Source organism: Ochlerotatus camptorhynchus, unplaced genomic scaffold (genome assembly GCF_037179485.1).
Source record: "Ochlerotatus camptorhynchus isolate MF236.1 unplaced genomic scaffold, CSIRO-AGI_Acam_v1.1 ptg000247l, whole genome shotgun sequence".
NCBI lineage: Eukaryota > Metazoa > Arthropoda > Insecta > Diptera > Culicidae > Ochlerotatus > Ochlerotatus camptorhynchus.
The window spans coordinates 409,147-426,706 of NW_027040737.1; the positions used below are offsets into that span (position 1 = coordinate 409,147).

At 39.9% G+C, this 17,560-nt stretch overlaps 2 protein-coding genes across 3 annotated transcripts in view; one reads left to right on the top strand and one right to left on the bottom strand.

Moving 5' to 3' along the window:
- Window positions 1–17,560, top strand: part of cv-d (crossveinless d) — a 23,843-nt gene continuing 6,283 nt past the window's right edge. Inside the window, exons 1-7 of the mRNA XM_065226234.1 lie at window positions 1–178; window positions 820–1,001; window positions 8,944–10,126; window positions 10,192–10,585; window positions 10,650–10,869; window positions 10,933–11,161; window positions 11,224–12,203. Coding sequence (XP_065082306.1) covers window positions 145–178; window positions 820–1,001; window positions 8,944–10,126; window positions 10,192–10,585; window positions 10,650–10,869; window positions 10,933–11,161; window positions 11,224–12,203 — 3,222 coding nt within the window. The 5' untranslated portion in view covers window positions 1–144. The remainder of the gene's footprint in view (window positions 179–819; window positions 1,002–8,943; window positions 10,127–10,191; window positions 10,586–10,649; window positions 10,870–10,932; window positions 11,162–11,223; window positions 12,204–17,560) is intronic.
- LOC135704768 (arginine kinase-like) overlaps window positions 12,217–17,560 on the bottom strand; it is a 22,499-nt gene continuing 17,155 nt past the window's right edge. Inside the window, exon 3 of one of the 2 annotated variants that reach the window (XM_065226271.1) lies at window positions 12,217–12,962. In XM_065226271.1, coding sequence (XP_065082343.1) covers window positions 12,529–12,962 — 434 coding nt within the window. In that variant the 3' untranslated portion in view covers window positions 12,217–12,528. The remainder of the gene's footprint in view (window positions 12,963–17,560) is intronic. The other variant, XM_065226270.1, reaches the window with a different exon arrangement.

Genomic DNA, 17,560 nt, shown 5'->3' on the forward strand with positions numbered 1-17,560 from the left:
GATATCCTTTAACTGGAAGATCAAAGTGTACAGGACTCAGTGTGTGGTGATAGAAAGTGAAACATTGCATAGAAGCTCCCTATGGAAAAGTGTCACTCGAGTAATCCTTAATCGAGGCGAAGCTTAGCTTGGAGATTGGTTGTCATGGAATCCAGAAAGTGGATAGTGCTAGTGGCATGTTAGTATATTTCATATTCTGTTAGTTGGGGAGGAATATGAGGGATCGGTCCTCAAATCGGATATGACCTCATACCAAAAACATTTCACCCGAAAGGAAGCGTCGTCGCCTCAGCTGGATGCTTATCAGTACTCGGAAAGAAGAGATTCTTTCCCACACCAACGATGAAAACATTTCCCATCGACCGCACAAGAATTTGGACTCGGCAGAGTGGCTACTTATTATGCTGCCTGCTATCAGTGAAACTCCAATGAACCATAAACACATGTGTGACGAAGAAAAGTATGCACGAATGCAGATGGGATGCCGCCCGACCGGCACGCCTCGCTGCGTCACTGATAAGAATAAAATGCTTTCTTTCTCTCTCTCTCTCTCTACGACTTATCAACCGCCCAACGGAGTTTTGTGTACAAATGTGACTCAAGTGGTGGCGCCTAGCGCCACGCTTACTGTCATCAATCAGACTCATGTGTGTGCACGATCTAACGCAATTTGCCATTGACCCTCGTGTGACCGTTGGGCTGTGCGGTACAGAATACGCCTGATAGGACTAAACGCTCAATTAAATTTCGAAATTTGCAAATTCAATTGGCTGCAGAAAGTTCAAAGTGTTCTTCTCTTATAATTCCCGATCGTCGCAGTCCTCTTCAGCATCCAGTGTGGCGATGGGTTTGATATCTTCCCGCCGAAGAGCGAAGTTGTCTATCGACTGGAGACCGATGTTACGCTGGTTCCAGATCTGCACTCCCAGTCGAACTACGTGTGGACCATGATTGGGCAACTGCATGTGCAACGGTACGATCCGAATAATCTAGCTGTCAAGGTAAGAAACGCATAAACGGCTATTCCAGCTACAAACAAGAAAGTCAAAATACATACAGTGATCCCTTCATGAGTCGAAGTTCTATGTTATGTGTTGATCAAAAAAAAAATCAGATTGACTGCCCATGGTTGCTGGCTCTGTTATTACCAGATCAGCTGCAATTACACAGAGAACCAACAGATGATGTTTGGGACTAACATTCATCCTCAATGTGTAAGAACTGGAGATCTAATATTTAGCAATACCAGCGCCGGCCGTGTCCGAATGCAGGTCAACTAGGGAATGGGAAGGAATGTGTTGACGTGGTACGTTCATTAAAATATAGTGGGTATAGAATAAGGCAAAGTGAAAAATTGCAAGGAAGGGGACGGGCCTGGGATTGAACTCCCGACCTTCTGCTCAGTAAGCAGAAACGGTAACCACTGAGCTACCGAGCCTCGTTATTCTATGTTATGTGTTGATGTCGACTAAAAAGGAACATTCAAATTGGCGTATATTATGCCACGTTCTAAGGGGGGAGGGAGGGGTCTAAGATTTTGTGACAAGCAATGCATTAGGCATAGGAAAAATGTTTATGTGTTTGTGGTACCGAGAATTTGATTTGAATTTATTAATCGAAGTCTGCTAATGAAAATTCTAAGTCCAATATCTTGAATATTTCTTCACCTTGCAATTCTAAACTTTCCTTGTGAACGATCCATTTATCATGTCTCTCTAAATTGAGGAAAAATTAACCCCCCTCCCCCCCTAAAGTGACGTTTTTCCTATACCTAATGCGTTGCTTGTCACAAAATCATAAACTCCCCACGTCCCACCCCGCTTAGAGCATGATATGTGCATATGTGCATCACCCCTTGGTACGAAATACCAAAAATTAAATTTGAGATTGTGATTGTGTAGAATAGAAGGGGGTCAAGGGCCAGGTCTCCGATCACAGCATCCACAGCACCAGGACTGGCATCACAGTATCTTTACCAGCAGGTTAAATAAGTTCTGTGTAATCCACGAATGTGAAACAGAGCGAGCCACAGTGACTTCACCGGTAGGCTAACGTATCGGCAAGACCCCATCTCAACATTACTGAACTAGCTGTCATAAGGGAAGAGACAAGGGAGACGGGTTTGTGCCGCTTCATAGATAGCACAGAACTTAAGGTGGTTAATTCGAATATAAGTAAAATATAGGTAAAATTAGTAAGATCTTACCTGATTGTTTATGATGCCTGACTTTATCGTGATGTTGTTGTTGGCGCTCTTGAGGACGCCGCCCTGTATAGGTCTTACGATGTGTCCGAAGAAACTCCCAGTATGGCGTATAATTCCTTATCAGGGAATGACGAAGAGTCCGACGCGAATCTTAACATTACGTTCACCTTCGCATCCGTGACTCCTTCGAACTCAGAACCCTATATTGGTGAAACACTTGACGTTTTGGGTCCATGATGAAACTGTGCTAGGTCTTGTGCTTGATAATTCCTAAGAGAATAGAAGACAATACGGGGGCGAAAACGAACCACTTTTCTGTCAAACGCGAACCAGCTCGTGATTGGCCGATTTGAAGTGCGTAAGATAGAGATAGCGTTAGATATAGATAAAAGAGTAAGAAGCCAGTTGTCTCATCTTCCTCTTAAGGATAATTCTCGTGAAACTTATCAAAAGGGCCAATTCTTCAATGCACACAGCGTAAATATTTTCGATTTTTTGACAAAACTCAGATAATCATGACAGATCCTGACGCAGTAGGTCTCTTTTTCTCATGCGCGTTGTTTTCAAAGATCAAAATGTCGTGATTACCTGATATTTGTCAATCATGTAAATATTTATTGTAGAATGTAAAAATGTAAAATATCTGAAATTTTAAGAAAATCGATGTTGTAGTTCAACAGATTATTATTTTAATTGTTTAGAAACAATACATTTTGTAATACTATTTTTACCGTAGACAGTGGATATTAACGTTGAAAATTGAGTAGAAACTGTAAATTCACAATTTTACTTTGAATGTCATGCTAAAAATGCTAAAAAATCACATAGGACGTTTTGACTAGTCAAAATGTACATGGAAGGGTAGCCAGTAAATTTTCATTTTAAAATTCCCAGATTTTCCGGTTCAAATCTCAAAATATTCCCGGTTTTTTAATATGTAGGGGAAATGGATGTAATGTCGGCCTAAATGCCCTTAATTTGGGCCCATAAACACATTCAGCAATCGACTAAATTTTCAATAGCCACCAAAAATATCCGTTAGTACCGTCCCAATGACGCGTTCATCTAGATAAAATTGATAAATAGCAGATTTTTAGCGATGGGCCCAATCTTAGATCCATAGGCCAACATTAGAGCCATTTCCCCGTTTAGTAAAAAATATTGATTGCAAAATCACGTTATTTTCAAGGTACAATTTGAATAACTTTTTTTAGACTCGAGTCCTCTTATGATTGTAAAGCGCCAGAATATACAAAGTAGCAGAGTTATGAATTATTGTAAGGTCGCATCCGAACGCTAGTGGCCTGAGTGGGTCATTATACCGAATTTTAGAGGAAGATATTATATTAAGAAATAGTTTTAAAAACCTTGAATTTGATACGGAGCAAGAAATTTTTTTTAAAGTATCGTGATCTGTACTATTCTAAATCTTAAAAACAAATGTATTTGTATGATTCTGAGGCTTTGACATGTGTTTAGAATAGAATAGAATATTATATTTTTTTAGAGATTTGTGACTTATGAAAATCTATTTTAGATTTTGAAGAAAAAAACAGGATTGGATTTTTTTCCAACAATATGAAACTGTGAAAAATAGTCAACATGTGGGATTTTGAAAACTTTTCTAGATCCCTGATTTTTTTTTTAAGATTCCAGATTTAGAAAAATTTAGTCCCTAGAAAAATGTATGGTATTGGAAAAATGTTCATTTTTTTTAAAGAATTTTGTAAATTCAAAATTCTGAGAAGAACTCGAAGGAAAATTCAATGGAGCTCTGGCAATAATCCTAAATTAATTCTAGGATTAAGTCCTGACGAACTCTTAGAAGAATTACAAGGGAGTTGTGGGGAAAACTTCAAGGAGAATTCCAAGGTGATTCTGAAGAGAATTGTATGCAGATTGTGAGGAGAATTGCAGGTGAATGTAAAGGAGAATGAAATATAAAAATATAATTTAAAGGGTTTTCTGATAAAAATCTTAAAGGAATACTGAGAAAGATTCACAGGAGAACTTCAAGCAAGATCCGAGAAAAATTCCGAAGGAATCGTGTTCTTAGGTAAATAAAGAAAAATGCTGAAGTATTTACAATAAATTCTTAAGAAAGTGTCACGAAAATTCAGCACAGAATTCCAACGATTTCTTAGGAGAGTTTAACAAAAATGATTTTAACTGTATTTTGTGACTAAATTCAGCATTCTTCCTAAAAAATTAAAAAGCTGTACTTAACCATTTATTATCAATTAACAAAAAAAAAATCTAATATGTATGATAATGATTTACTTGTTAATATGCTATTACAATCAAGTTCAAATGCACTTTTGGTTCACATCATCACTGATCTGGCAACATTAGTGTGCATCTTTCCAATGAGGTAAAGATCCAGATCAGCCCTGGGACCTGGTAGCCTAATCAAACTTCCACAAGATTTTACCAATGCCCAGGGGATACCAAAAAATAAGTTTGAGATCTAAACAAATGATTCATGTCCCAGAGCTTTATACATTTGTCAAGTCCAAGGTCTTGCCATTTTTTCAAAACAATTCCAGGTATAATGCTTGAAAAATGTCAAGCCTCAAGCACTTGATTTATATTAGCTTCGCAACCTCAAAAGTTTGAATAACTTTGTACGTTTTTGAACCTTGAAAGTCTTTCGTGTCACAGACTCTAGAGAGATTCTCTTCAGAATTCCTTTAAGTTTTCCTCCGAATTTTCTTGGAATTGTTAAGGAATTATCCTTAGGATTTCTTTGCTGTTGGAAATCACCCCAGGTTTTCTAAAGTACTGCCACCAAATTGCCTTGGGTTTCACATCAGAATTCCTTGGGACTATTTCTCATAATTCCCTTGAAAGAATCTTTTGGATTTTCTTTGAAATTCTCTTCGAAATTCTTTTAAAACTCTCCTAGGAAATCTCTCAGAACTTTCTTCCTGCTCGACACGGAATGCTTCTCATAGTTCTTGGAAATATGTTGAAAATTCCATTTGAAAATCATTCCCCCTTATTCTGCGCCGCGAGTGAGGTGATGTGACTTGCATTTGATTTGTACGGAGACACCTAACTAGTGACAGCGAGTCACCTCACTTCACTCGCGGCGCAGAATAAAGGGGATTCTCTTCGGATTCCCTAAATCCCTCAAAATTCTAAAAAAAGTCTCCTATGAATTCCCTTGCAACTGTCTTCAAACTAGGTTAAAATTCAGCAAATGATGTCTCTAACTATCGTCGGCTGTAGATTAGATTTGCAGACAACTCTCCATTTCTCGATATTCCTCACATATCGAGAAATGGAAAGTTGGCTGTAGTATCGATATTTCCATGAAGCTCTTTTCAGCCGGTTCGTTTTATAAAAAATGAGAAAGTATCGAAAGGGACCCTGAGAATAACTATGAACTTTAACATTGAATATTCTTTCGAATTCGCTTATAAAATGCTCCATGAAATTCCTTGCAAATTGCCCTTGATTTCCCTGGAATTATTTCAATCCCCATAAAAGTTTCTTCAGAACTAGAAATACTCAGAGGGAGAGATAGGCGGAGAAAACAAAATACAATTCGGCAGCAGTGATTTGTTCCTAAATTATCTTGCAACCCTTGCTAGAAGCTAGCATTTCAAATGACTTGTATTAGGTGCAAAATAATAATTGATAGCATCGCAATATTTTGCACATTTCTTGGTGCCATTCGTTAACCGGCGAAGATCAATTAATCAATAGAGTTAGAATATTGTGTTTGATCCCAAAAACTAGTTGAATTTGAGAAGCACACAAAACATAAAGGTGATTGAATTTCTGTTCGATTGCAATATTCTCAAATTTATTCTTGTAAGAATAAGAAAACAATCTAATTGGAATGTTCGATTGGCTCAGATTATGACAGTTCACTTGGCTCAAAACATTCTCTCCGCCCATCTCTCCCTCTGAGTATTTCTATTCAGAACTACCTTTGAATGCACCTTTAGTTCTCCTAATTCCTTCATGATTATCCATAAAATTTCTCTACAAATCTCCTTAGAACTCATTTGACATTATCGTTAAAATTATGTACACAACTCTGCAAAGTATCAGAATCCTTAAGTTTTGTCCAAGCCCTCACCATCCCTCTCCAACTGGGCAGTTTGGTAAAGAGAGATGATCAACCCGATTCGTACCTTCCTCAAAGTTGTCCTCGCCCTTGCTTGCTTTCAACTCTCTGTATACAATGTTCACACTGCCGTACTCTAACGGAACTATCAACTCTATAATTTCATCTCCTCATCTATCGTTTAAAAACGAGCATGAGTATGATTGACCGCCCACGGTTCCTACTCTGTTATTGCCAGATCAGCTGTAATTACACAGAGAACCAATAGACAAATTCTTAGGACTAGCAATCATCCTCAAAGTGTAAAAACTGGTGATCTCGAACTACGCAATACCAGCACCGGCTGCGCCCGAACGCAGGTCAAGAAAGGAATGGGTAGGAATGTGTTGACGTGACACTCGTTTTGATGGAAGCCGAGAAATCCTCTGTACTTCCACGAGGAATCACTGGGATTTTGTGCAAGAGGGTTGGGTTTGCAGCAGGGTAAACGATAAGCTGAAGTGAATTATAAATAGATAAATAAAGATAAAAAGAAAGATCTCACCGAGTGACCAAGAGAATCTGTATCAAGGTGCTAAGCAATGTTCCAGCGTAGTAGTCCAAATCGTTTGCTTGATGAGGATCAATATCCGGTCTGGCTGTATGGTAAAACTTGAATGAAATGTCCTGAATCGAGTACTCCAACTTGCTTCCCTTATACTCCGTTCACATTACAGTCTATATCACGTAGCGTGTCTTGAAAGCGTTTAAGCGGCCCAATGCTTCGGTCAGGGATGTGGCCAAAAAGTTGAATCTATTCACGTCTTTCGTCCAGAAAGCCATGGACCGGGAGGGACTCCTAATAAAAAATTACCATAAACGAACGATAACCCAAATGATTGAACTATTCCAAAAATGGTTTGGATGATTCCCCGAACATGTATAAGTCAACTAATAAGCAGACGCCTTGCAAAAAGTTAATGAAGATCATGTGTCAAATGAAATGTATAAGCGGTCACACAAACCTTTTATACATTCTTAGAGACTTCACTGACGTTTGTGAATTGCACAAGTATTAGTGCAGAACTCGGGGTAAATTATAAGTATTAGTGCAAGAAAACCTTTGAATTTACCCAAAGTTCTGCACTAATACTTATACAATTCACAAACGGCAGAGAAGTCTATTGACTTCTCGACGCAAGATCAACCTAGCTAGTGTAGCCGTGTAAAATCGATTTGTTTATTATTTTCAACCACGAAATCAGCAGTCAAAGTGTTCGACTTGACACCGGTTTGTTTTTTATTTTCAACCAGTAAAACGCATGTATTCGTGAAACTGCTCACTAATACCAACAATCAATACGAAACTAACGATTTTAAATTGGCTCACCACTTTAGTAGCCTATTGGTCCCAAGCAAACGATTAACGTACCCTATTCTAGTTGAAATTCTATTACTACACTATGTTTGTTTTGATTCGCTATGAAAGTTTGACAGATAACATCAGGGGTGTGTGGATTCATGCAGAACATGCAGGGGTGAGTGAAATAGCTTGGGACTGCTTGGGACCGTTGTTCTGGTACTGAGTGAGCCAAAAATAATAATGATTTTCTTCGGGACCCAGTGGTCTTAGAGTTACCTCTATGCTAATACTAACAATCAATACGAAACCATCGATTTGAAATTGGCTCACTACTTGACTAGCCTATTGATCCCAAATCGATTAACGTACCCCATTCTAGTCAAAATTCTAGTACTGTACAATGTTTGTTTTGATTCGCTATGAAAGTTTGACAGATAAAATGAGGGGTTAGTGGAATTTCCTATGTTTCGAGGGGTGGATCGATTAGCTTGAGACCGAAGAGAGTACCAGAGTTGAGCCAAAAAGTAGAGCTCGTTTCTTCGGGACCTACTAGTCTTAGAGTTACCTCTATGCTAATACTAATGGTGTTAGAGAACTCTATAGGACCTATGTGGTTTGTCTTATGGAATGTATAAGGCTGATGTTTTGGCAAAAATGTATAAGCGAAACGTGTAATAAGATCTGTTTTCTACCCATTGACAGGTCTTCTGCTCGATTGGGTGCACTTTTGTGACAGTTCAATTGGTTGCAGATCGACTCTCTTTCTCTCTCTCTCTACCAACCGGTAGAAACTAACGATTTTAAATTGGCTCACTACTTGATTAGCCTATTGGTCCCAATAACATCGATAAGCGTACCCCATTCTAGTCGAAATTCTAGTACAACACTATGTTTGTTTTGATTCGCTATGAAAGTTTGACAGATAAAATTAGGGGTTCGTGGATTTTCCTATGTTTCGAGGGGTGCAACGATTAACATGGGACCGAGAGAGTACCAGAGCTGAGTCATAAAGTTGAGTCCATTTCTTCGGAACCTTCTGTTCTTAGAGCTCTGGCTCTACTTAACATTATAGAGCATGATTTGACAATTTGATCAAATTTAAAAATTCTGAAAATGGATTCATGTGGGTATTCCATTTAATCATCATCAGAACGATTACTTTTCTTCTCTTAGGTAACTTTTTAGTCAATTTTTTTTCACTACAATAAGTCACCATTTGGTCACTTATTTCTTCAACATGGTCACTAGAATCACTATTTTTGACAGCATTGATCGCTACCAGCCCTGCAATAACCTCACTATCCCCCGCCCCAACAGATCACCCTCGACGACGCTCATTTCCCGAACCAGAGTAACGTGATCGCTCTGCTGGAACCGTTCCGCGTGGCTCTCGCCAACGACAGTTCCGTGCTAAGTGTCTTGTTCAAAGAGAACGAACCCATCTGGTCGAGCAACATCAAGCGGGCAGTGGCCTCGCTTCTACAGACCTACGGCGACAGTCCGGGAGCGTACGTGGTCGACGAGCAGGGCATCTTCGGCAACTGTCCCACGGAATACTTTGTGGTGAACAAGTCGAATGTATTTGAAATTTCCAAGACCTACGATATGGGCAGCTGCAATATCTACCCGGGAGCGATCTACCTGACGAGGAGCAACATCCCGCTGAACATCTGCACAGCTAACAAACAGAATCAGGCCATCACGTCGAGAATTGCAAACTATAAACTGAAGAAGGTGGAACCGTACCGGTACATGTTGCTGGAAATGGACGGAACGATGCGAACCAATGTGCGGACGTTTGAATCTTACTATCCGCAGTTCTTGTACACTAAAGTTCAACTAAAGTACGAAGGACACAGTTTGATCGATAGTCCTGAACAGATATTCAGTATCGCTCAAGGGATGTCCCTGCTGTTTAGTCCGATACTGTTCGTCAGTCCGGACGACGAGGCAACCGGGGGAAGAAGTCCCAAATCGAAGCAAAGTCTGATCAAGAAGACGGCTGATTTATTGAACACCTTGGCGGATAACTTGGAATCAATAGATTCAAAGCTGAAGGAACCATATGACGAAACCGTGTCGGAGATCATACGGTTGATGGGGACGATGCACTTGGATACACTGAAATCCTTGTTTGAGGAAATAGATTTGGGAACTTCCTATCGTCAAGAAACGGCGAGGAACATTTTGCTGGAGATTATTCCCAGAACGGGAACGTCGCCTACCATTCTACTGACACGGGACTTGATCATCAACCAGCAGGTTAATCCAGCAACAGCGGTACAACTGTTGATCTCATTACCGTTCTACATGTCCGAACCGTCGTACGAAGTAGTCAAGGAATGTGAGGTTTTCCTAAGCTTCGGTACCGATCGACCGGACATCAAGCATGCTGCTGTGCTGAGCTACGCAACGATGATCTACAACACGTTTGTTGCCGGTAAAATGACCGCTGATAGTTTTGAGAAATACGTCAAGATCTACTTCGATATGTTCTTGAGTAAGTCGATGATTGATGTTTTCAGAATTCAGGGGTGAAATGATCTAACTCGATTTTACCAACAGATAGCTTTGAATACGAACAACAGATGCTCTACCTGGAGGCGCTCGGCAATCTACAGCTGGAAAACGTGGCCGAATACTTGGACCCTATCATCAAGGCGGACTATCCACAAAACACCGACATCCGCTTCCTGGCTATGTGGGCAACGATGCCAACGGCTCATCTTCGGCCAAACCAGGTCTACGAAACTTATTGGCCGATTTTTCACTCCAAAACTAGTCCCCTGCAGCTGCGGGTAGCTGCCTTTACGATGCTCTTGATATCGAACCCAACTCCCGGCAGACTTCTAGGGTTGTACAGTGTGATCAAAACTGAAAACGATCCTCACATGATCAATTTCTACCGGACGACGGTTCTTAGCATATCGGAAACGACCTATCCCTGCTATCAGCATTTGTAAGTTCTAGAAATTAAGGCATGTGTTCGGACGGTGGGTGATGATATCCTTCTCCCCATTTAGGAAGCAACTGTTGGCCTACATGACCAGGCAGCTCCCCAAGGCACCACCATCCAAATACTGGGTTACTGGAAACTATTTGTTCGACTACCGGGACCGCAAGTTCCATATCGGATCGATGCTGCAAGCACTACTGATTGGAAGTCACAGAACGGATCTGCCCATGATGGCTTACATCAAATTCGATACAGAGGCGCTGGGCCGGTTCACTGGACAATTGGGTGTAAGTATCCATGAATAACGACAGTTATTAGAATAAGTTCTAAATCCCCTTTTCACCACTCAGTTCTACATAAAAGCGCGCGGTCTAACGGATGCCGTTATTCATCGATTGACCAAGCTTAACTCCAGCTACCTAAAGCTGGACCGGCTGACAAACATTCTGAAATCGATGAAGATGCCCACTTCAAATCCCACACCGCTTCACTTCGAGTTCATCGTTCAGTTTGAAGGAAAAGCCGTCCTGTCCTACCATCTTAATCAGACAACGTTCCACAACCTGACCGACGGTGATCGTAAGTACCCACCTATCTACTCCTAAAATTCGTAAGTTAACCTTAATATTACCAACTTCAAGTGATCAACCGGATTAATTTCTTGCTGCGAGACAGTCACATCAATATGCAAATCGTTCGGCGTCCGTTCATGATCAAGTACGCGTTGCCCACTCTGATCGGGACTCCGGCCGACATTCTGATCGAGAATACGGTCCTGGCAACGATCCGGGGAAATACCACCCAGCAGATGATGATGGACAAGGTGGCCCGTAGCAATCAGGTCGATCTACGGTACTCATCCTATGCTGTAGTCAAAATTCGTAGCTACAACCCAATCGAGGATATTGAGTACTCGACCATTCGAGAACAGGGCTTCCTGGTGTACATTCCAATCAACAATGAAATCGTGTGGGACATAGCCAGTAAATCCATCAGCTATGCTTTCTACCGTCCCGATGGCCTGACCAGTGGTATTTCGCTGAAGAGCCGAACAAGAAACATCCCTTCGGATTCCTTGGTCCTCCGGGATAGACTTGAACCGAAGGAGGAGGAAATAGCTGGATTTGGTTACACTTTCGAAGACCTAGGCATTCAGTTTATGGCCAGAGCTCATGAAGACTACACCAAGGACAACGTAATGTTTATGTTGGAAACGGACGTCCTAGACAACGCTAAGGTCCTCTCGGGTGCACCGTTTTCCCTGGTCAACCACGTTCTGCGGATTATCAACCTGATACAGCTAAACACGATCCACATTGGTCGTGACAAGCATCTTACCCTTTTGGTGTCCAACAAGCAGAAAACTCGGCTTCAAGGTACACTCAAATGGGACGAAGAGAATTACTCTAAGCAACCCAACGTGCCGGAAAATGAGGTGTTTCGCGTGAACCTGATCCTAGCGCACACCATTCCCAAGCCGGAAGGCGAAGGCAGTCGCGATGAGGTCAAAGTGCTGCACAAATGGGATCTCACGTCGCAGTTTACCGACTACAAGAGCAACAATGCGGCCAAGTTCTTCTTCTCGCTCACCCGCCAGGAGTGGAACAGTACCAATTGGAAGGTGAGTGTTCTTTCGCTTCTGTTCAGTTCAATTAAACTCAATTATAATCAATTTTCAATGTCTCCTCCCGACATTTACGTGTGAGTATATTTTGCTACAGCGTTAGTGGCGTGAACCGCAATTCCGGTTTGATTGATTATCGGGGTTCACCGAAGGGAAAAACGAAAACGAATGATTGCTTTTGCTTTCAGCGCATATAGGCTTCAGATTGCCGTTTTGTTTTGAAACATTTTGTCTGTATTGTCTAACGTGGTAAAAAGGATCAACTACATGAGTCATTGTCATTTGCGTATGGCACTTACTAATTTAGTTGGAGTTAGTTTCATCACTCTTCGCCAGCTGCGGCTGGTTCGGCGTCATCTTCCACGAGAATCGGTTCATCGGTTGATGCCGTTGCTTCACCCGGTTCTATGGACTTTTCAAGGTCAATCAACTGTCGGATCCCGTTGTACATCACGCTGACCGCTTCAAATTCCGTCATACCCAACCGATGTTTGTTGGAGATGTTGAACACACCTCCCTCGGGTTCGGTGTGTTCTCCGCGGGTGCCACGAACCTGCAGGTTGTACTTGGCGGCTTCTTCGTCCAGTTTGGCTCGGTTCGCACCGAGCTTCGGCAGTTTGACGTGAACCGAAGCTCGGATGGTCGTTCCCAGGTTCGACGGACAGAAGGTAAGGTAACCGAAACGATCACTACGCGAAAAAGCTATGTCCTTGCCGATGGCAGCCACAGCATTGACCAAGCGTTGATAGACGGCACCTGGGTGGCAGGGAAAAAGGAACATGTTTGGTTAGTAGTTAGGAGGCTTATTTGGACTACAAGTTGAATATCTAAAAGCTAAGAAGTGGAACTTCGGATCAGAAAGTGGCTCCACTTGTACACTGAAGTCTTTTATTACACGGTTTTTTTACGACGATTTTCGAAATAATGCGGTTTTTTTTACGCGGTTTTTTGAAATAACGCGTTTTTTTTACACGGTTTTTTTGAAATAACGCGGTTAAAGAGCCAAAACATTCTAATGGCGGTAAGCTCGAATCGGTATTATCCTCGGATTAAATCCCGTTAAAAAATGTCCGGCTGCTTTGATGTCGACATCAGAGTTATTCAACACGATGCTATGCAAACACTTCGCAGATCATCCAAACAGGGACGGTATTAAAAGTTAATCCGAGTTGGAGCTTACCGCCATAAGTGTTTTCTTAGGAATGGACTTAGCCAAAAAAACAAACTTGGAAGTGTACTTCGAGTGGATTCACCGGACAACATGGGTACATACATATTTTCGGAACGGGAACGACGTGTAGAGGCCAGAAATCGATGATTCACGCAATTTTGGAATCCAAAATGGTGGCTTCCGGTTTTGTGAAAAACTGTCAAATAGCCAACGATATGGATATTTTCGGAACGGGAACGACGCGTAGAGGCCGGAAATCGATGATTCATGCCATTTTGGAATCCAAGATGGCGGCTTCCGGTTTTGTGAAAAACTGTCAAATAGCCAACGATATGGATATTTTCGGAACCGAGACGACATGCAGAGGCCGGAAATCGATGATTCATGCCATTTTGGAATCAAAGATGGCGGCTTCCGGTATTGTGAAAAACTGTCAAATAGCCAACAATATGGATATTTTCGGAACGGGAACGACGCGTAGAGGCCGGAAATCGATGATTCATGCCATTTTGGAATCCAAGATGGCGGCTTCCGGTTTTGTGAAAAACTGTCAAATAGCCAACGATATGGATATTTTCGGAACCGAGACGACATGCAGAGGCCGGAAATCGATGATTCATGCCATTTTGGAATCAAAGATGGCGGCTTCCGGTATTGTGAAAAACTGTCAAATAGCCAACGATATGGATATTTTCGGAACCGAGACCACATGCAGAGGCCGGAAATCGATAATTCATGCCATTTTGGAATCCAAGATGGCGGCTTCCGGTTTTGTGAAAAACTGTCAAATAGCCAACAATATGGATATTTTCGGAACGGGAACGACGTGTAGAGGCCAGAAATCGATGATTCACGCAATTTTGGAATCCAAAATGGTGGCTTCCGGTTTGTGAATGTTTCAAAAAAATGTTATGCAACAAATTTTAATTAACTTTTTTTTTTTTGATAATCTGTAATTAATCTTCTTACATTTACAAGAACTTCATAAATTCGATGTTGAACAACATGTGATACCAGTGACTTGGTTGTGGAATGCATGTAGCACTAGAGGTTATACAGGTACAAGTGGTAATGGCCTGCCGAGATTTGCTCAGCCGAGTTCGGTAGAAAAAAACTAAGTGTGTGGATAGTACTTAACATAACAGGAACTGGGGTTGAAGTTGTCGCTGACCGAATAGTCAAAGTCATGAAACACAGTGAACGAAGAATCCTTGTCACTGAAATCGATGTTTAGCCAATAAGACATCATGGACACTGCCACTGCCAAAGTAACTCTAGTCAGAAACCTGGCAGACTTAAATCTTATTTACATAACTAAGACTTATCGATACTTAATACAAGCAAATGATGAAATTAAAGCATACCCCGTCAGTCAATGCTAACCAGTATATTATTGCGGTAATGCTCTTCGACAGAGGAACCATGCCATTAGTGCGAAGCATTTTTAGTCCACTGCACAGTGATCCAGCATGCAGATTTAGGTGCCATGATATGTTTTGAGCCTGAAATTGGAACTTTAGACTAAAAGTCTCTTGTACAAAGTTGTTCCTTATAGTTAGGCCCTCATTTTTATGACAATGAATTCTAGGGTGGTTCCTATTATCATTAAAATCTAAAATCTAACTTTTTTGTTTGAATAAATTAAGGTATACATTCTTTGGCAAAGTTATAGCTGAGCTAATTTCAAGCAACTTTGTTGAAAATAACTTTTTTGTATCTCTTAAATTGGCCGATTTAGAGCTATTTTCTTGAATTGAGTTAGGGTGGCTCTTAAAAATACAGTTTTTTTGCTCTATCCTATTTCGAATTTCTCAGCAAATGTGTCTTCAGATAACTTTTAGATCTTAAAAAGGCGCAAATTTTTACTGCACGAAGCTTGTCAATATCTTTCGCCGATCAAGAGTTATTGACGTTTTTATACTAAACATATGCACTTTTCAAATGTTATCTCTGTTTGGGGCAAACAAAAAAAAAGTTTTTTTGCAGCATTTGAAAGGGCGTATGTTATTCTCAATAATATGGAAAAATTGGAGGTACGTTATTTTTTAAACTCGTATAAAATCAATTTGAATTTATTCATATTTTTTTACTATATTTGAGTATATCTTTTTTATTAGAAGAGATACACCCAAGTAACCATAGGCACCTTATTTCGCCTTTTTGGCTATATACGGGCCGCATCAGAACTTACAAACTCTGGTATAGCCGTTGTTGAACTGTATATAGCCAAAAAGGCGAAATAACGTGCCTATGGTTACTTGGGCAGGCAACAAATTCAGCTATAAAACATTCGTCTTAAAAAGTTTTAAAAGTCTTTAGAAGATGACTTTGATAATAAATTTCAAATAAAAAAGTTATTGGCAAAAGATGGATTTCATAGGACCACTCTAATGACAAATTTATATAAAATGTGCTAGTACATTTATTTCAATATTTGGACGTTTAATGTCTTCGAAGAAGTTTTTGTTCTTAAAAACTCCCTTCTTTTGGTGTTTGCAAACGTCAGGGTGGTCCTCAAATTAGGGAATTTTTAAAACTAACTTTTTTGTTTTACAAAATATAAACATGTGTTGTTCAAAAAAGTTGTAGTTAAGTTACTTGCAAGCAACTTTGTCGAAGAAAATTTTTTTCTATCTCTTAACGTTCTCATTTTAGAATAATTTTTCGGAGTTGACTTAGGGTGTTCCTGGAAAAAATAGTTTTTTAGCAATAACTTTTTTATTTGAAAATTCTCATGAAAGTTATCTTCTAGAGACTCTGAAACTCTTTAAGACGAATGTTTTATACCTGAATTGGTTGCCTGTATCTCTTCTAATAAAAAAGATATACTCAAATATAGTAAAAAAATGTATAAATTCAAATTGATTTTATACGAGTTTAAAAAATAACGTACCTCCAATTTTTTCATATTATTGAGAATAACATACGCCATTTAAAATGCTGCAAAAAAACTTTTTTTTTGTTTGCCCCAACCAGAGATATTAACATTTGAAAAGTGCATATTTTTAGTATACAAACGTCAATAACTCTTGATCGGCGAAAGATATTGACAAGCTTTGTGCAGTAAAAATTTGCGCCTTCTTAAGATCTAAAAGTTATCTCAAGACACCTTTGCTGAGAAATTCGAAATAAGATAAATAGAGCAAAAAACTGTTTTTTTAAGAGCCACCCAAACTCAATTCAAGAAAATAGCTCTAAATCGGCCAATTTAAGAGATACAAAAAAGTTATTTTCAACAAAGTTGCTCGAAATTAGCTCAGCTATAACTTTGCTGAAGAATGTATACCTCAATTTATTCAAACAAAAAAGTTAGATTTTTGATTTTAATTATAATAGGAACCACCCTAGAATTCATTGCCATAAAAATGAGGGCCTAACTATAAGGAACAACTTTGTAGAAGAGATTTTTAGTCTAAAGTTTCAATTTCAGGCTCAAAACATTTCATTCCACCTAAATCTGCATTCTGTACCACTGTGCACTGATACCAGCGCTCATTTCTGAAAAAAATTTATAATTTATTCATTGCTTGCAAAAAGAATAGATGAATCAGGGCACATGTATCAGTATAAATCAAAATATAAAACTCTATAGTGTGAAAAAAATCAACAAATTGAAAAATTTACTCGGAGTCGTATGTTTGCAAAAAGAATTATTTCGCGAAGTTCTCTTTGGCGCAATTCCGATTTGCAGAATCCTATTTTGCGGAATAAGGATAAAATTTCTGCAAGATAGGACATTACGCGAAATGGGATATTCTGCCAAATAATATTCCCCTTGATGAAATAGATTACCCCGTAAATCGCTATTGAAATGCCACTGCCGTCAAACTATAGGGAGCCTTGATTATGTTGAGCCGATTCTTTCAATTAGTAATGGATGAAATGGTTTTGTAGAACATACATGTATACCACATTTTTTTGACCATGTCAAACAGTGGAATTTAAATTGAAGTTTAATTTAAAGGGTCTACTTCAGTACATACCGTGCACTGGTAGTGGCAGTGTCCATGATGTCTTATTGGCTAAACATCGATTTCAGTGACAAGGATTCTTCGTTCACTGTGTTTCATGACTTTGACTATTCGGTCAGCGACAACTTCAACCCCAGTTCCTGTTATGTTAAGTACTATCCACACACTTAGTTTTTTTCTACCGAACTAGGCTGAGCAAATCTCGGCAGGCC